The sequence below is a fragment of the Zonotrichia leucophrys genome, chromosome 4 (assembly GCF_028769735.1).
Source record: "Zonotrichia leucophrys gambelii isolate GWCS_2022_RI chromosome 4, RI_Zleu_2.0, whole genome shotgun sequence".
Classification (NCBI taxonomy): domain Eukaryota; kingdom Metazoa; phylum Chordata; class Aves; order Passeriformes; family Passerellidae; genus Zonotrichia; species Zonotrichia leucophrys.
In genome coordinates, this window is record NC_088173.1 from 70,808,699 (window position 1) to 70,823,257 (window position 14,559).

The window sequence follows — 14,559 nt, forward strand, 5'->3', positions numbered from 1 at the left end:
GCAGTGTGGGTGCCAGAGGAGGTGGCAGCGCCCCTGGCGTGTCCCTGTCCCCAAAGGATACCGGATGCACTCCGAGGAGTTGCCCACCACCATGAGCTGCCGCTCCCAGGCCAGCACCACGGCGCGCTGCCGGCTGCGGGGCCGCGTGCACCTGCGGGACCCCAACATCAGCCACAGCCTGGGACCCCAACATCAGCCACAGCCCTGGGACCCCAACATCAACCACAGCCTGGGACCCCAACATCAGCCACAGCCTGGGACCCCAACATCAGCCACAGCCGGGACCCCAACATCAGCCACAGCCTGGGACCCCAACACCAGCCACAGACTGGGACCCCAACATCAACCACAGCCTGGGACCCCAACATCAACCACAGCCTGGGACCCCAACATCAACCACAGCCATGGGACCCCAACATCAACCACAGCCTGGGACCCCAACATCAACCACAGCCTGGGACCCCAACATCAACCACAGCCTGGGACCCCAACATCAGCCACAGACTGGGACCCCAACATCACCACAGCATGGGACCCCAACATCACCACAGCCTGGGACCCCAACATCAACACAGCATGGACCAACCATCAGCCACTGGGACCCCAACATCAACCACAGCCTGGGACCCCAACATCAACCACAGCCTGGGACCCCAACATCCCAGCTGACCCAACATCAGCCATGGGACCCCAACATCAACCACAGCCTGGGACCCCAACATCAACACAGCCTGGACCCAACTCAACACAGCCCTGGACCCAACATCAACCACAGCCTGGGACCCCAACATCAGCCACAGCCTGGGACCCCAACATCAACCACAGCCCCGGGACCCCAACATCAACCACAGCCCAGGACCCCAACATCAACCACAGCCTGGGACCCCAACATCAACCACAGCCATGGGGACCCCAACATCAACCACAGCCCTGGGACCCCAACATCAACCACAGCCTGGGACCCAACTCAACACAGCCTGGACCCAACATCACCACAGCCTGGGACCCCAACATCAACCACAGCCTGGGACCCCAACATCACCACAGCCTGGGACCCCAACATCAACCACAGCCTGGGACTCCCACATCAACCACAGCCTGGGACCCCAACATCAACCACAGCCTGGGACCCCAACATCAACCACAGCCAGGGACCCCAACATCACCACAGCCTGGGACCCCAACATCACCACAGCGGGACCCACATCAGCCCATGGGACCCCAACATCAAGCCACAGCCTGGGACCCCAACATCAGCCACAGCCATGGGACCCCAACATCAACCACAGCCTGGGACCCCAACATCAACCACAGCCCGGGACCCCAACATCAACCACAGCCGGGGACCCCAACATCATCGGCAGCCTGGGACCCCAACATCAACCACAGCCCGGGACCCCAACTCACAGCCAACAGCCATGGGACCCCAACATCAGCCACAGCCTGGGACCCCATCATCAACCACAGCCTGGGACCCAACCACATCAACCACAGCCTGGGACCCCAACATCAACCACAACCATGGGACCCCAACCCATCAACCACAGCCTGGGACCCAACATCAACCACAGCCTGGGACCCCAACATCAACCACAGCCTGGGACCCCAACCACCAACCACAGCCGGGACCCCAACATCAACCACAGCCTGGGACCCCAACATCAACCACAGACTGGGACCCCAACATCAACCACAGCCATGGGACCCCAACATCAGCCACAGCCTGGGACCCCAACATCAGCCACAGCCTGGGACCCCAACATCAGCCACAGCCTGGGACCCCAACATCAGCCACAGCCCTGGGACCCCAACACCAACCACAGCCCTGAGACCCCAACATCAACCACAGCCTGGGACCCCAACATCAACCACAGCCCCGGGACCCCACATCAACCACAGCCTGGGACCCCAACCATCAACCACAGCCGGGACCCCAACATCAACCACAGCCATGGGACCCCAGCATCAGCCACAGCCATGGGACCCGAACATCAACCACAGCCCGGGACCCCAACATCAACCACAGCCTGGGACCCCAACCCATCAACCACAGCCTGGGACCCCAACATCAACCACAGCCCGGGACCCCAACATCAACCACAGCCTGGGACCCCAACATCAACCACAGCCCCGGGACCCCAACATCAACCACAGCCCCGGGACCCCAACATCAACCACAGCCCTGGGACCCCAACATCAACCACAGCCCTGGGACCCCAACATCAACCACAGCCTGGGACCCCAACCCATCAACCACAGCCATGGGACCCAACATCAACCACAGCCATGGGACCCAACATCAACCACAGCCTGGGACCCAACATCAACCACAGCCTGGGACCCCAACATCAGCCACAGACTGGGACCCCAACATCAGCCACAGCCATGGGACCCCAACATCAACCACAGCCTGGGACCCCAACCCATCAACCACAGCCATGGGACCCAACATCAACCACAGCCATGGGACCCAACATCAACCACAGCCTGGGACCCCAACATCAACCACAGCCCCGGGACCCCAACATCAGCCACAGCCCAGGACCCCAACCCATCAACCACAGCCTGGGACCCCAACATCAACCACAGCCATGGGAACCCCAACATCAACCACAGCCCTGGGACCCCAACATCAACCACAGCCTGGGACCCCAACATCAGCCACAGCCTGGGACCCCAACATCAACCACAGCCTGGGACCCCAACATCAGCCACAGCCTGGGACCCCAACATCAACCACAGCCCTGGAACAACAACCCATCAACCATAACCATGGGGACCCCAAATGGGGACAGGGACACCCGTGGTTCCCATGGGGCTGGGGGTGGCACAGGGACAGGGGACATGGGGACAGGGACAGGGACAGGCAGCTCACCAAACCATCTGCTTGGGCGGGGTTCGGATGCCGGTGTTGAACTCGCAGAACTTCTCCTGTGGGAGAGGAGAGGGGTCAGAGACACTCCTGGGGGAACTGGGAATGGGGGAACTGGGAATGGGGAACTGAGAATGGGGAACTGGGAATGGGAGGAACTGGGAATGTAGGGTGGCTGCTGGGCCACCAGAAGGTCCCACAGGAGCTTCCAGATCCAGCTCTGGGAAAAACATTTTTTTTACTATTATCAATGTCAAGCAAAGATTTTTTTTATTTATTATCATCATCAATGTCAGGCAAAGAGGTTTTTGCTATTATTATTATCAATGTCAGGCAAAGATTTTTTAAAAATTATTATTATTATTGTTATTATTATTATTATTATCAATGGCAGTCAAAGATTTTTATATTTTTTTACCATCAACCGCAGGCAAAGATTTATTATTAGTATTAGTATTAGTATTAGTATTACTACTACCAGTGGCAGATAAAGACATTTTTTATTATTATTATCAATGGCAGTCAAAGATTTCTTTTAATTATTAGTATTATCAACAGCAGGCAAAGATTTTTTACTATTATTATTACTATCAATGGCAGGAAATATTTATTATTATTATTACCAATAGCAGGCGACGATTTTTTTATTATTATTACTATCAATGGCAGCAAAGATTTATTTATTTTTTTATTATTATTACCAATGGCAGGTAACGATTTTTAATTTGGTTCTCATTAATGACTCTCAGTGGCAGGCAGGGGTTCAGGGCTCACCTTGAGCGAGGCCGCTCCCATCCAGACGCAGCCGGAGTCGCAGAACAGCGCCAGCTGCCGGTGGGTGAAGGACACGGCCACGTGCAGGAACGGCCCCGCCGAGGGGCTCAGCCCGGGGGGCGTCTGTGGGACAGGGGGGACACCGTGGGGACACCGTGGGGACACCAGCGGGGGACCAGAGTGACACCAGGGGCGGGGTCAGGACAGAGGAGTCATCAATGGGGACACCAATGGGGGATCAGAGTGACACCAGGGGCATGGTCAGGACAGGGAGGCACCAATGGGGACACCAGCGGGGGACCAGAGTGACACCATGGGGACACCAATGGGGGCTCAGAGTGACACCAGGGGCACAGTCAGGACAGAGGAGTCATCAATGGGGACACCAATGGGGGCTCAGAGTGACACCAGGGGCATGGTCAGGACAGGGGGCACCAATGGGGACACCAGCGGGGGACCAGAGTGACACCAGGGGCATGGTCAGGACAGAGGAGTCATCAATGGGGACACCAGCGGGGGATCAGAGTGACACCAGGGGCATGGTCAGGACAGGGACACCATGGGGACACCAATGGGGAGATCAGAGTGACACCAGGGGCACGGTCAGGACAGAGGAGTCATCAATGGGGACACCAGCGGGGGCTCAGAGTGACACCAGGGGCGGGGTCAGGACAGAGGAGTCATCAATGGGGACACCAACGGGGGACCAGAGTGACACCAGGGGCGGGGTCAGGACAGAGGAGTCATCAATGGGGACACCAATGGGGGATCAGAGTGACACCAGGGGCATGGTCAGGACAGAGGAGTCATCAATGGGGACACCAACAGGGGACCAGAGTGACACCAGGGGCATGGTCAGGACAGGGGAGGGTCACCAGGGGACACCAGCGGGGGCTCAGAGTGACACCAGGGGCATGGTCAGGACAGGGACACCATGGGGACACCAGCAGGGGACCAGAGTGACACCAGGAGCATGGTCAGGACAGGGGGGTCATCAATGGGGACACCAACAGGGCTCAGAGTGACACCAGGGGCATGGTCAGGGCAGGGGGGTCACCATTGAGGACAACAATGGGGGATCAGAGTGACACCAGGGACATGGTCAGGACAGGAGAAGGTCACCAGGGGACACCAGCAGGGGACCAGAGTGACACCAGGGGCATGGTCAGGACAGGAGAGGGTCACCAGGGGACACCAGCGGGGGTTCAGAGTGACACCAGGGGCATGGTCAGGACAGGGACACCATGGGGACACCAGCAGGGGACCAGAGTGACACCAGGAGCATGGTCAGGACAGGGGGGACATCAATGGGGACACCAACAGGGCTCAGAGTGACACCAGGAGCATGGTCAGGGCAGGGGGGTCACCATTGAGGACAACAATGGGGGACCAGAGTGACACCAGGGACATGGTCAGGACAGGAGAAGGTCACCAGGGGACACCAGCAGGGGACCAGAGTGACACCAGGGACGGGGTCAGGACAGGGGGACACCAATGGGACACCAGCGGGGGACCAGAGTGACACCAAGGGACATGGTCAGGACAGGAGGGCACCAATGGGGACACCAACAGGGCTCAGAGTGACACCAGGGGCATGGTCAGGACAGGGGGGCACCAATGGGGACACCAATGGGGGACCAGAGTGACACCAGGGGCGGGGTCAGGACAGGGACACCATGGGGACACCAATGGGGAGATCAGAGTGACATCAGGGGCACGGTCAGGACAGAGGAGTCATCAATGGGGACACCAGCGGGGGCTCAGAGTGACACCAGGGGCGGGGTCAGGACAGAGGTGTCATCAATGGGAACACCAACGGGGGACCAGAGTGACACCAGGGACGGGGTCAGGACAGGGGGACACCAATGGGACACCAATGGGGCTCAGAGTGACACCAAGGGTGTGGTCAGGACAGGGACACCATGGGGACACCAATGGGGCTCAGAGTGACACCAGGGGCATGGTCAGGACAGGGGGGCACCAATGGGGACACCAGCGGGGACCAGAGTGACACCAGGGGCAGGGGCAGGACTGGAGAGTCACCAATGGGGACACCAGCGGGGCACCAGAGTGACACCAGGGACATGGTCAGGACAGAGGAGTCACCAATGGGACACCAGCGGGGGACCAGAGTGACACCAGGGGCATGGTCAGGACAGAGGAGTCATCAATGGGGACACCAACAGGGCTCAGAGTGACACCAGGGGCATGGTCAGGACGGGGGGGTTACCACTGAGGACAACAATGGGGGACCAGAGTGACACCAGGGGCATGGTCAGGACAGGGACACCATGGGGACACCAGGGGACAAGGTCAGGACAGGGGGTTCACCACTGGGGACACCAACAGGGACCTCAGAGTGACCCCCAGGTGGTGTGGTCAGGACAGGGGCACACCAGGGGACACCAATGGGGCTCAGAGTGACACCAGGGGCGTGGTCAGGACTGGAGAGTCACCAATGGGGACCTTGGAGTGACTCCCAAGTGACATGGTTCAGGACAGGGGGGTCACCACTGGGCATCTCAGAGTGACCCTCGAGTGGTGTGGTCAGGACAGGGGGGTCACCAATGGAGGCCTTGGAGTGACCCCCAAGTGACATGGTCAGGACAGGGGGGTCACCAGGGGACACCACCAGGGGCTCAGAGTGACACCAAGGGTGTGGTCAGGACAGGGGAGTCACCACTGGGGACCTCGGAGTGACCCCCAAGTGACATGGTTCAGGACAGGGGAGTCACCAATGGGCATCTCAGAGTGACCCTCGAGTGGTGTGGTCAGGACACGGGGGGTCACCAGGGGACACAATGATCCCATTTGGTGTGGTCAGGACAGAGGGGTCACCAACAGAGGCCTTGGAGTGACCCCCAAGTGACATGGTCAGGACAGGGGGGTCACCAGGGGACACCACCAGGGGCTCAGAGTGACACCAAGGGTGTGGTCAGGACAGGGGGGTCACCAATGGGGACCTCGGAGGCATCCAGGATGGGAAAGGATTTGGGAGCATCCCCTGAGATGGGACAGGAGAAGGACCTGGGAGCATCCCAGGGGACAGGGGAAGGAGCTGGGAATATTCCAAGGGACAGTGGGGACAGTGGGGACAGTGCAGCCCCGTCCCCAATTGCCAAAGGGCCTCACCAGCACGGAGCAGGAGGTGTTGTCCAGCAGGAAGAGCTCCTGTCCCATGGCCAGCAGCACCATGGTCACCCTGTCCTGGGCCAGCACGGTCCAGCACGGCGGGGCCTTCTGCAGCCCTGCGGGGACAGTGACACCCCTGGGACACGGGGACAGAGGGGACAGGGAAGGACAGAGAGAAGGGGATTGGGGACAGAGAGCACAGAGAAACAGAAGAGGAACACGGAGAACAGAGGGGACAGAGAGGGACAGAGGTAGACAGAGGGGGACAGGAGGGACAGTGGGGATTGGGGACAGAGGGACAGAGAAACAAGGACAAGGGGATGGGGGGACAGAGGGACAGAGAAACAAGGACAAGGGGATGGGGGGACAGAGGGACAGAGGAACAGAAGGGAAACAGGGACTACAGAGGGGACAGAGAGGGACAGAGGAGTCAGAAGTGGACAGGGGGACAAGGGGACAGAGAAGGACAGGGACGGACAGAGAGACAAAGGGGGACTGGGGACAGAGGGCACTGAGGGATGGTGGGACAAGGAAAGGACACATGGAACAAAGTGGGGACTGGGGTAGACAGAGGGGGACAGGAGGGACAGTGGGGACAGAACAGAGGGACAGAGAAACAAGGACATGGGGATGGGGGGGGACAGAGAAATAGAAGGGGAACAGGGAGGACAGAGGGGACACAGAGGGACAGACAGGGACAGAGAGGGACATGGGGACACCCACCAGGGACCTCGGGCAGGCGCCTCAGCTTGAGGTCGTCGATGTTGGTGGCGAGGGAGAAGCGCAGCGCTCCCGTCAGGATGGCCACGCCCGTGCCGAACTCCGTGTGGAACACCTGCGCCTCCAGCACGTGGTTCTGCAGCACCTCCTGCAGGACACGCCGGGGAGGGGACACTGGCGACACACTGGGGACACGCTGGGGACACCGGGGCTCGGCTGGGGCAGGCAGTGAATGTGCTGCTCCTCGGGATGGATCCCAGCTCTTTCCCGAGGGATGGGACAGCCCCGGTTCTGCATCCCCCAAACCCCACCCAGGGCATCTCAGGAGGAGGAAATGGAGAAGATGAGCTTGGGGTGGGATTTTGGGAAGGAATTCCTGGCTATGAGGGTGAGGAGGGGCTGGGATGGAATTCCCAGAGAAGCTGTGGCTGCTCCTGGATCCCTGGGAGTGTCCGAGGCCAGGCTGGACAGGCTTGGAGCAGCCTGGGATGGTGGAAGGTGGAATGGGATGGGCTGTGAGGTCCCTTCCCACCTGCCCCATCCCAAATCCCACCCCAAATCCATCCCACACCCCGTTCCCTCACGTTTCCCATGCTGAAGTGCCGCTTGAACTCGCAGAACAGGTTGTAGACCAGGACAGTGCCATCCTCCTGGATGCACAGCAGGTCCTCCCCCGCCGTCCAGCCCAGGTGCACCAGGGGGCCGCTCTTCCACTGGGAATGGCACGGAAGGGTCAGCCCCGAGCCAGGGACGGCCCTCCAGGGACACCCCTGGGGTGCCGGAGGTCTGACAGCTTCTCCACAGCTTGGACACCTCGCCCTGAGCTCCAACACCTCACCCTGAGCTCCAACACCTCATCCAGAGGACTGACACCTCATCTGGAAGTCCAACCTCTTATCCCGAGGTCCAACACCTCATCCAGAGATCTAACTTCTCACCCAGAGGTCCAACACCTCATCCAAAAGTCCAAAACCTCATCCAGAGAACTGGCCTCATCCAGAGATCCAACACCTCATCCAGAGGTCCAGCACCTCATCCAGAGGTCCAGCACCTCATCCAGAGGTCCAGCACCTCATCCAGAGGTCCAACACCTCATCCAGAGGTCCAACACCTCATCCAGAGGTCCAGCACCTCATCCAGAGCCTCCAAGCACACCTCATCAGAGAGCTCTCCAGAGTCCACACCTATCCAGAGATCCAACACCTCATCCAGAGGTCCAGCACCTCATCCAGAGATCCAACACCTCATCCAGAAGTCCAGCACCTCATCCAGAGATCCAACACCTCATCCAGAGGTCCAGCACCTCATCCAAGTCCAGCGTCCAGCCTCACCTTCATGCACAAGTCCAACACCTCATCCAGAGGTCCAGCACCTCATCCAGAGGTCCAGCACCCCACCTGACCCGGCTCTGCAGGTCCCTGCAGTCCTGGCACTGTCCCTCCACTGCCCCATGTCCCCCTCAGCCCCAGGCAGAGGGGAAGGAGGATGTTCCCGTGGCTCCAGTCCTCATCCCACCCTCCTGCCCCATCCCTGGGGAGCAGGGAAAGGATTCTCCTGCTCCAAATCCCATCCCATCCTCTTCTCCCAGGCCCAGACAGGATGAAGGGAGGATTCTCCTCCTACCTAATCCTGCTGCTCCAAATCCATCCCATCCTCCTTTCTCATCCCTCATCAGCATTCTCTGCTCCAAATCCCATTTTCCTTCTTCTTCCATCCTTCATCAGCACAGAAAGGATTCTCCTGCTCCAAACCCATCCCATCCCAGGGCAGCTCTCATCCGTCTCCCCGTGCTCCCACACCCCTGTCCCCCCACCCAGGCTGTCCATCCCCCCCAGCTCACCGGGACACTGGCCAGGAGCAGCCCCGAGGCCGAGTAGATCTCCAGGAGCGGGCGGGTGCTGGGGGTCTTGTCCCGCCGGGAATTCCTCAGCAGAGCTGGGACAGGGACAAGGAGGGGACAGTCCCTGAGCCAGGGGTGGCACAGCCCCGGCTCGGGGAGGGGGGCTCGGGAGGCTGCACCCACCTATGGGACCCCCATACGGGGCAGCTGCCACCACACAGTCACGGAGATCCTCCCGCAGCCCCCATTCCATGGAGTAGAGCTCCAGCTTCCTGATGGGACATGGATGGATGATGGATGGACAGACGGACATGCAGCAGGCGCAGGGTGGATGGTGTCCACCCCCAAACTGGTCCTGGGACACCCCCAGGAGCCCCAAGACCCACAGACACCCACGAATCCCCAGAGATTCCCAGGAATCCCCCAGACCAGCCCAAGGAGCCGGGCCCATCTCGGGACCCCTCCAGCAACCCACAGGACCCTCCACCAGCCAACCCCAAGCCCACCCTGGGACCCCTCAGCCATCCCGGGACCCCTCAACCACACCTAGGACCCCTCAGCCATCCCGGGACCCCTCAACAACCCCTGGGACCCCTCAGCCATCCCGGGACCCCTCAACCACCCCTGGGACCCCTCAGCCATCCCAGGACCCCCATCCCCAGCCAGAACCAAGACTCGTGTCCACTCAGGGACCCCTCAACCTCCCGGGACCCCCATCCCCAGCCAGCCCCACCCCAGCCATCTCCGGGACCCCCTTTCCAGTCCTGGCATCCCCCGAGCCCCCCGAGGAGCCCCGGGACCCCCGAGCACCCTCAGGCCGGTGCCGCCCCCGCAGCCCCTCACCGGTAGAAGGTCTCCTCGCCCAGCGGGTTCCAGTTGGCCGTGTAACAATCCATGGCGTGGCCGGGATGGGGGAACCGGGATGGGCCGAGGGACACCGGGACCGAGACCGGGATCGGGACCCGGCGGTCCCGGCGCTTCCCTCAGCGCGCCACGCCCCGAGCCTAGCGCCGTGACGCAGAGCCCGGCGCCGCCATCTTGCGTGAGGGCACGGGTACGTAAAAGGGGAACCGCCGCCATTTTGAGTGAGGGCAGCGAGGAAGGGGAACGGCCGCCATCTTGAGTGAGGGGAGAGACAAAGGGGAAACCGCCGCCATCTTGGGTGAGGGCACAGGCCTTGTCCCTCAAGTGTCGCCTGTCCCCAAAGGTTTCCCCTCTCCCTCAAAATCTCCGTTGTCTCCCAGTGTGTCCCTAGTTCCTTAAGAGGCCTCTTATCCCCAGAGGTGTCGCCCAAGATGTCCCTGTTCCACCAAGGTGTCCCTCAAGGGATCCCTCCTCCCTCAGGGTGTTCGCTGTCCCCCAGGCTGCTCCTCACCCCCAGGGAATGTCCCCATGCCCCAAGATGTCCCTTGTCACACACACTGTTCCCACAGGTCTCTCTTTATTTCCTGCTGCTGGAAATCCAGGAAGGGCCACGGAGGTGCCCCCTTTGCCGGGGTGGGGATCAGGGGTGCCATGGTGGTGCTTCACGTGTCAGGGGTGGAGTGCTGTGGTGGAGTCCCAGAGCTGGAGTGCCGGGGTGGTGCCACACGTCCCGGTGTCACGGTGCCAAGGCAGTGCCATGTTGGAGTGCCACGGTGGTGCCCTGTGCCCTGGGATGGAGGTGCTGTGCTGGTGCTGCTGTGCCAGGATTGTGGTCGGAGTGCTGGGGTGGTGTCCCGGGGCTGGGTTTGGGGTGCCATAGCAGTGCCAGGGTTCATGGGCAGCGGCAGTGCCAGGGTTCGGGTGCCACGGCAGCGCCACGGCAACGCCTCATGTCCCGGGCTCACAGTGCCGTGCCAGGGCCGGAGCAGTGCCAGGTTTGGGGTGCCATGCCACCGTGGCAGCGCCACCCAGGCCCTACTTATTTCCATCACCCAGATCACAGCGGTAGTGAAAGATCTGGAAGTTCAGCAAGGTGCCCAGCAGCGAGGGGTACGAGGTGCCCACCTTGCGGAATCCCTGCCCCTCGTAGAGCCGCTGTGCCGCCACCTGCACCATGGAGGTGCTGAGCACCACGGCGCCGTACCCGCGGGCACGGGCGAACGCCAGCACCTCCCGGCACAGCATCCGTGCCAGCCCGCGGCCCCGGTGCTCCCGGCTCACCGACATCCTCTTGAGCTCCAGCTCGCCGCGGCCGGCGGGCACCGCCGCCACCATGGCCGCCACGGTGCCAGCCTCTTCAACCACCCAGAAGCGGCAGTCGGGCGAGCGCAGGTACGTGCCTGGCACGTCGCACAGGTCGGTGCCCAGCGCGTCGCGCACGTAGTCGGCGCTGAGCGAGCGCACCAGCACCCAGAGCACCACCAGCGCCAGTGCCACCGTGCCCAGCCCCAGCACCCAGGAGCCCGCGGCCGCCCGTGCCGCCACGAACACGGCCAGCAGTGCCAGGCGCACCCGCCCCGCCCGCAGAATGTGCCGGAAGCCGGCCGGGGCGTGTTCCAGGATGCCGCGGGCAAACATCGCCCGCACGGCCTCAAAGTCCTGATCCTGGTACTGCCGGATGCGGAACGACGCCATGGGGGCACCTGTGGGGGCACGGAGAGGGGTTAGAGGGTGATATAGGGGGGGTGGGCAGGGGGAGATGGATCTTGGGGCGGTACAGAGGGGTCAGGGACAGACAGAGTGACCTGATACTTGTCCCTGGTGTGGCACAAAGGGTCAGGGCAGTGCCATGGATGGAGGACCCCCAGACCCGCCACTGGCCATGGCACAAGGGGTCACAGCAGCGCCCACTTTCACAGGGACCCTTGGTGTGCCCCCACACCCATCCTTGGGATGGCACAAGGGGTCAGGGCAGTGCCCACCCTCACAGGGACTCCCAGGACATCCCCAAATACATCCTTGGGATGGCACAAGGGGTCAGGGCAGTGCCCACCCACACAGGGACCCTTGGTGTGCTGCCAGACCCATCCCTGGCCATGGTAAAAGGGGTCACGACAGTGCCAACCTTCACAGCGACCCCTGGGGTATCCCCAGACTCATCCTTGGGATGGCACAAGGGGTCAGGGCAGTGCCCACCCACACAGGGACCCTTGGTGTGCTGCCAGACCCATCCCTGGCCATGGTAAAAGGGGTCACGAGAGTGCCATGGATGGGGACCACCCAGGATACCCCCAGATCCCATCTTTGGGATGGCACAGGGGTGTCAGGGCACTGCCCACGCTCACAGGGATCCCCAGTGTGCCCCCAGACCCATCCCTGGCATAGCACAGGGGGGTCAGGGCAGTGCCCATGCCGTTCCCACCAACGGTACCCCAAAAACAAGGTGTAAAAGTGTGGGGGGGCACAGGGGAAGAGCTGCAGGATCTGGGGGTGCCGCCCCCCTCCCGAGGAACCCCGGTACTCACCGGGAGCCGCGGCACGATCCGCCCCGGGCAAAGGTGGGCAGAGCGTGGGCACCGAGCTGTGCCCGTCACAGAGCGGGGCAAAGGGACAAAGGGGCAAAGGTGACAGCAGGGACAGGAGGGGACAGTAGGGACAGGAGGGGACAGAAGGGGGACACGGACACAGCCCCTCCACGGGCCTGGGGGGTCACACCCATGCTGGGCACATCAAGGGGTCCCCAAAGTGCCCCAAACCCCGGGTTGCGGGGGGTGCCCGGCCCCAAACCCCCCCCCGCCCAAAATCGCTCCCGGCCGCCCCCCCCACCTGCTGCTCCCGGCGCTGTCGCTCCTCACACCGGCACCGGCGGCTCCTCGGGGACAACCGGGGGGTCCCTCACGGCCCGGGGGGGGCTCGGTCACCCCCTGAGCACCCCCAGGGGATGTTTGTTTTGGGTGGGGGGTCTTTGTTTGGCGCACCCCCAGCCCGGCCTGTGCCTGCGATTTGCCGGGTGCGTTCAGCCCATCGTTCTGCGCCGCTCAGGGTGGGGGGTCCGGCGGGTTCTGGGGGGCTCCGGTGGCAGCACGGGGTGTGTGTGAGGGGGGACAGCCCCGGTTTGGGCCGTGCCGAGGCCGGCGGAGGCTCCGGTGAGCGGCGAGCGCAGGCGCCGAGCGGGAAGCGCTGCTGCCCCTGCCGATGATGCCGTAAAGAGATCCCGGAAGGTTGTGGGGTCACGGGGAGGGGGATTTGGGGGAGCGCAGGGCACGGGGGGCCGGGGAGTGGCGGGGGGACACTGCACTGTCACCCCCAAATCGCGGCGGTGGGGCAGCGATGGGGCAGTGGGGTGGGGGCGCAGCCCCTCGCAGAGTTGGTGTCACAATTGCGGGGACCCCCCAGCCCTGCCCAGGGTCACCCCAGGGGGCTTGGGGGGTCCCGATGAGGATGCTCGCCCCCCACCCCCGAGCTGGAACTCCCCGGGGGTGTCCTGGGGGTCCCGGCGGTGTTGGGGACCCCCATGAACGGCTCAGCCCAGCGCTGGGGACAGCGCCGCATTTGGGGAGGGGGACACGGTGGCATCAGGGCCCAGCAGGGCACAGCCCCCCACCCTGCAGGACCGCAGGGGGGTAAAGGGGGGTCACCCCAATCCCTTTATTGTGCCCTACAACCCCCCAGTGCCCCCTCGGCTTTCCATGGGACTCGGGGTGCCCCATGCCGCTGCCCCCATCTCCTGGGGGCTCAGGGGGTGCTGGCTCTGATGGTGGGGCCCGATTCCCCCACCATGACCCCATGGTCACCCCCGACCCTCTCTCGGTGTCCCCAAAGCCCCAACACCCCCCAGTGCCCCCCAGGACCCTCCCAGTGCACCCATGGTTCAGCACTTCCCGGATCCCACAGCCAGGACACCCCCGGACCCCCACCCTGGAGACCCCCCCAGTGTCACAGCCCTGCCGGACATTGTCCCCAGGGTCCCCAGAGCTCCGCAGACGCCCCCATGGCCCAGCACTCTCTGGCCGCCCCCCGCTGCAGGTCCCCATTGTCCCCGCTGCCCAGGGACCCCCCCGCTGTCCCCCCGGTGTCACCGAACCCCCTCCATGTCCCCCCAGCCCCGCCCATGAATCTCGCATCCTATTGGCCCCTGCCGCCGGCAGCAGCCAATAGGCGCCTAGAGATGAGGGGAGGGGCGGGACAAGCGCTCACGAGGGCATCGGGGGCGGGGCCAGGTGATGCAATGGGAGGAGGGGGCGGGGCCGTAGGGAGCACTCGACAGCTGGAAAGGGGCGTGGAAAGGGGTTTGGTGGGCGTGACTTATGGTGAATGACAATGCCATGGAAAGGGGCGTGTTCTAATGAGGGGCGCG

General features: G+C 62.7%; 2 protein-coding genes across 4 annotated transcripts in view; both read right to left on the reverse strand.

Annotated features, from left to right (window-relative positions):
* VPS16 (VPS16 core subunit of CORVET and HOPS complexes) overlaps window positions 1-10,382 on the reverse strand; it is a 33,729-nt gene extending 23,347 nt beyond the window's left edge. For all 3 annotated transcript variants that reach the window (XR_010440014.1, XR_010440015.1, XM_064712105.1), the window contains exons 1-9: window positions 10,182-10,382; window positions 9,522-9,610; window positions 9,339-9,433; window positions 8,083-8,211; window positions 7,502-7,646; window positions 6,779-6,894; window positions 3,647-3,769; window positions 2,876-2,931; window positions 62-151 (exon numbers count right to left, since the gene is read on the reverse strand). Coding sequence is in view for 1 of the 3 variants with exons in the window: in XM_064712105.1 (XP_064568175.1) it covers window positions 62-151; window positions 2,876-2,931; window positions 3,647-3,769; window positions 6,779-6,894; window positions 7,502-7,646; window positions 8,083-8,211; window positions 9,339-9,433; window positions 9,522-9,610; window positions 10,182-10,234 (896 nt within the window). In the remaining 2 variants the exon portion in view is untranslated. The remainder of the gene's footprint in view (window positions 1-61; window positions 152-2,875; window positions 2,932-3,646; window positions 3,770-6,778; window positions 6,895-7,501; window positions 7,647-8,082; window positions 8,212-9,338; window positions 9,434-9,521; window positions 9,611-10,181) is intronic.
* A 380-nt stretch (window positions 10,383-10,762) lies between these two features.
* On the reverse strand, window positions 10,763-13,982 carry LOC135447207 (N-acetyltransferase 8-like). Its single transcript, XM_064712112.1, has 2 exons — window positions 13,029-13,982; window positions 10,763-11,905 (listed from the first exon to the last, which is right to left on the reverse strand). Exon 2 carries the CDS (start codon window positions 11,895-11,897, stop codon window positions 11,238-11,240), a length of 660 nt encoding a protein of 219 aa, XP_064568182.1. The 5' UTR covers window positions 11,898-11,905; window positions 13,029-13,982; the 3' UTR covers window positions 10,763-11,237.
* Window positions 13,983-14,559: the final 577 nt, after the last annotated feature.

Excerpts from the sequence above, each read along its gene's own strand:
- LOC135447207 (XM_064712112.1), bottom strand. The coding sequence starts at position 11,897 with ATGGCGTCGTTCCGCATCCGGCAGTACCAGGATCAGGACTTTGAGGCC.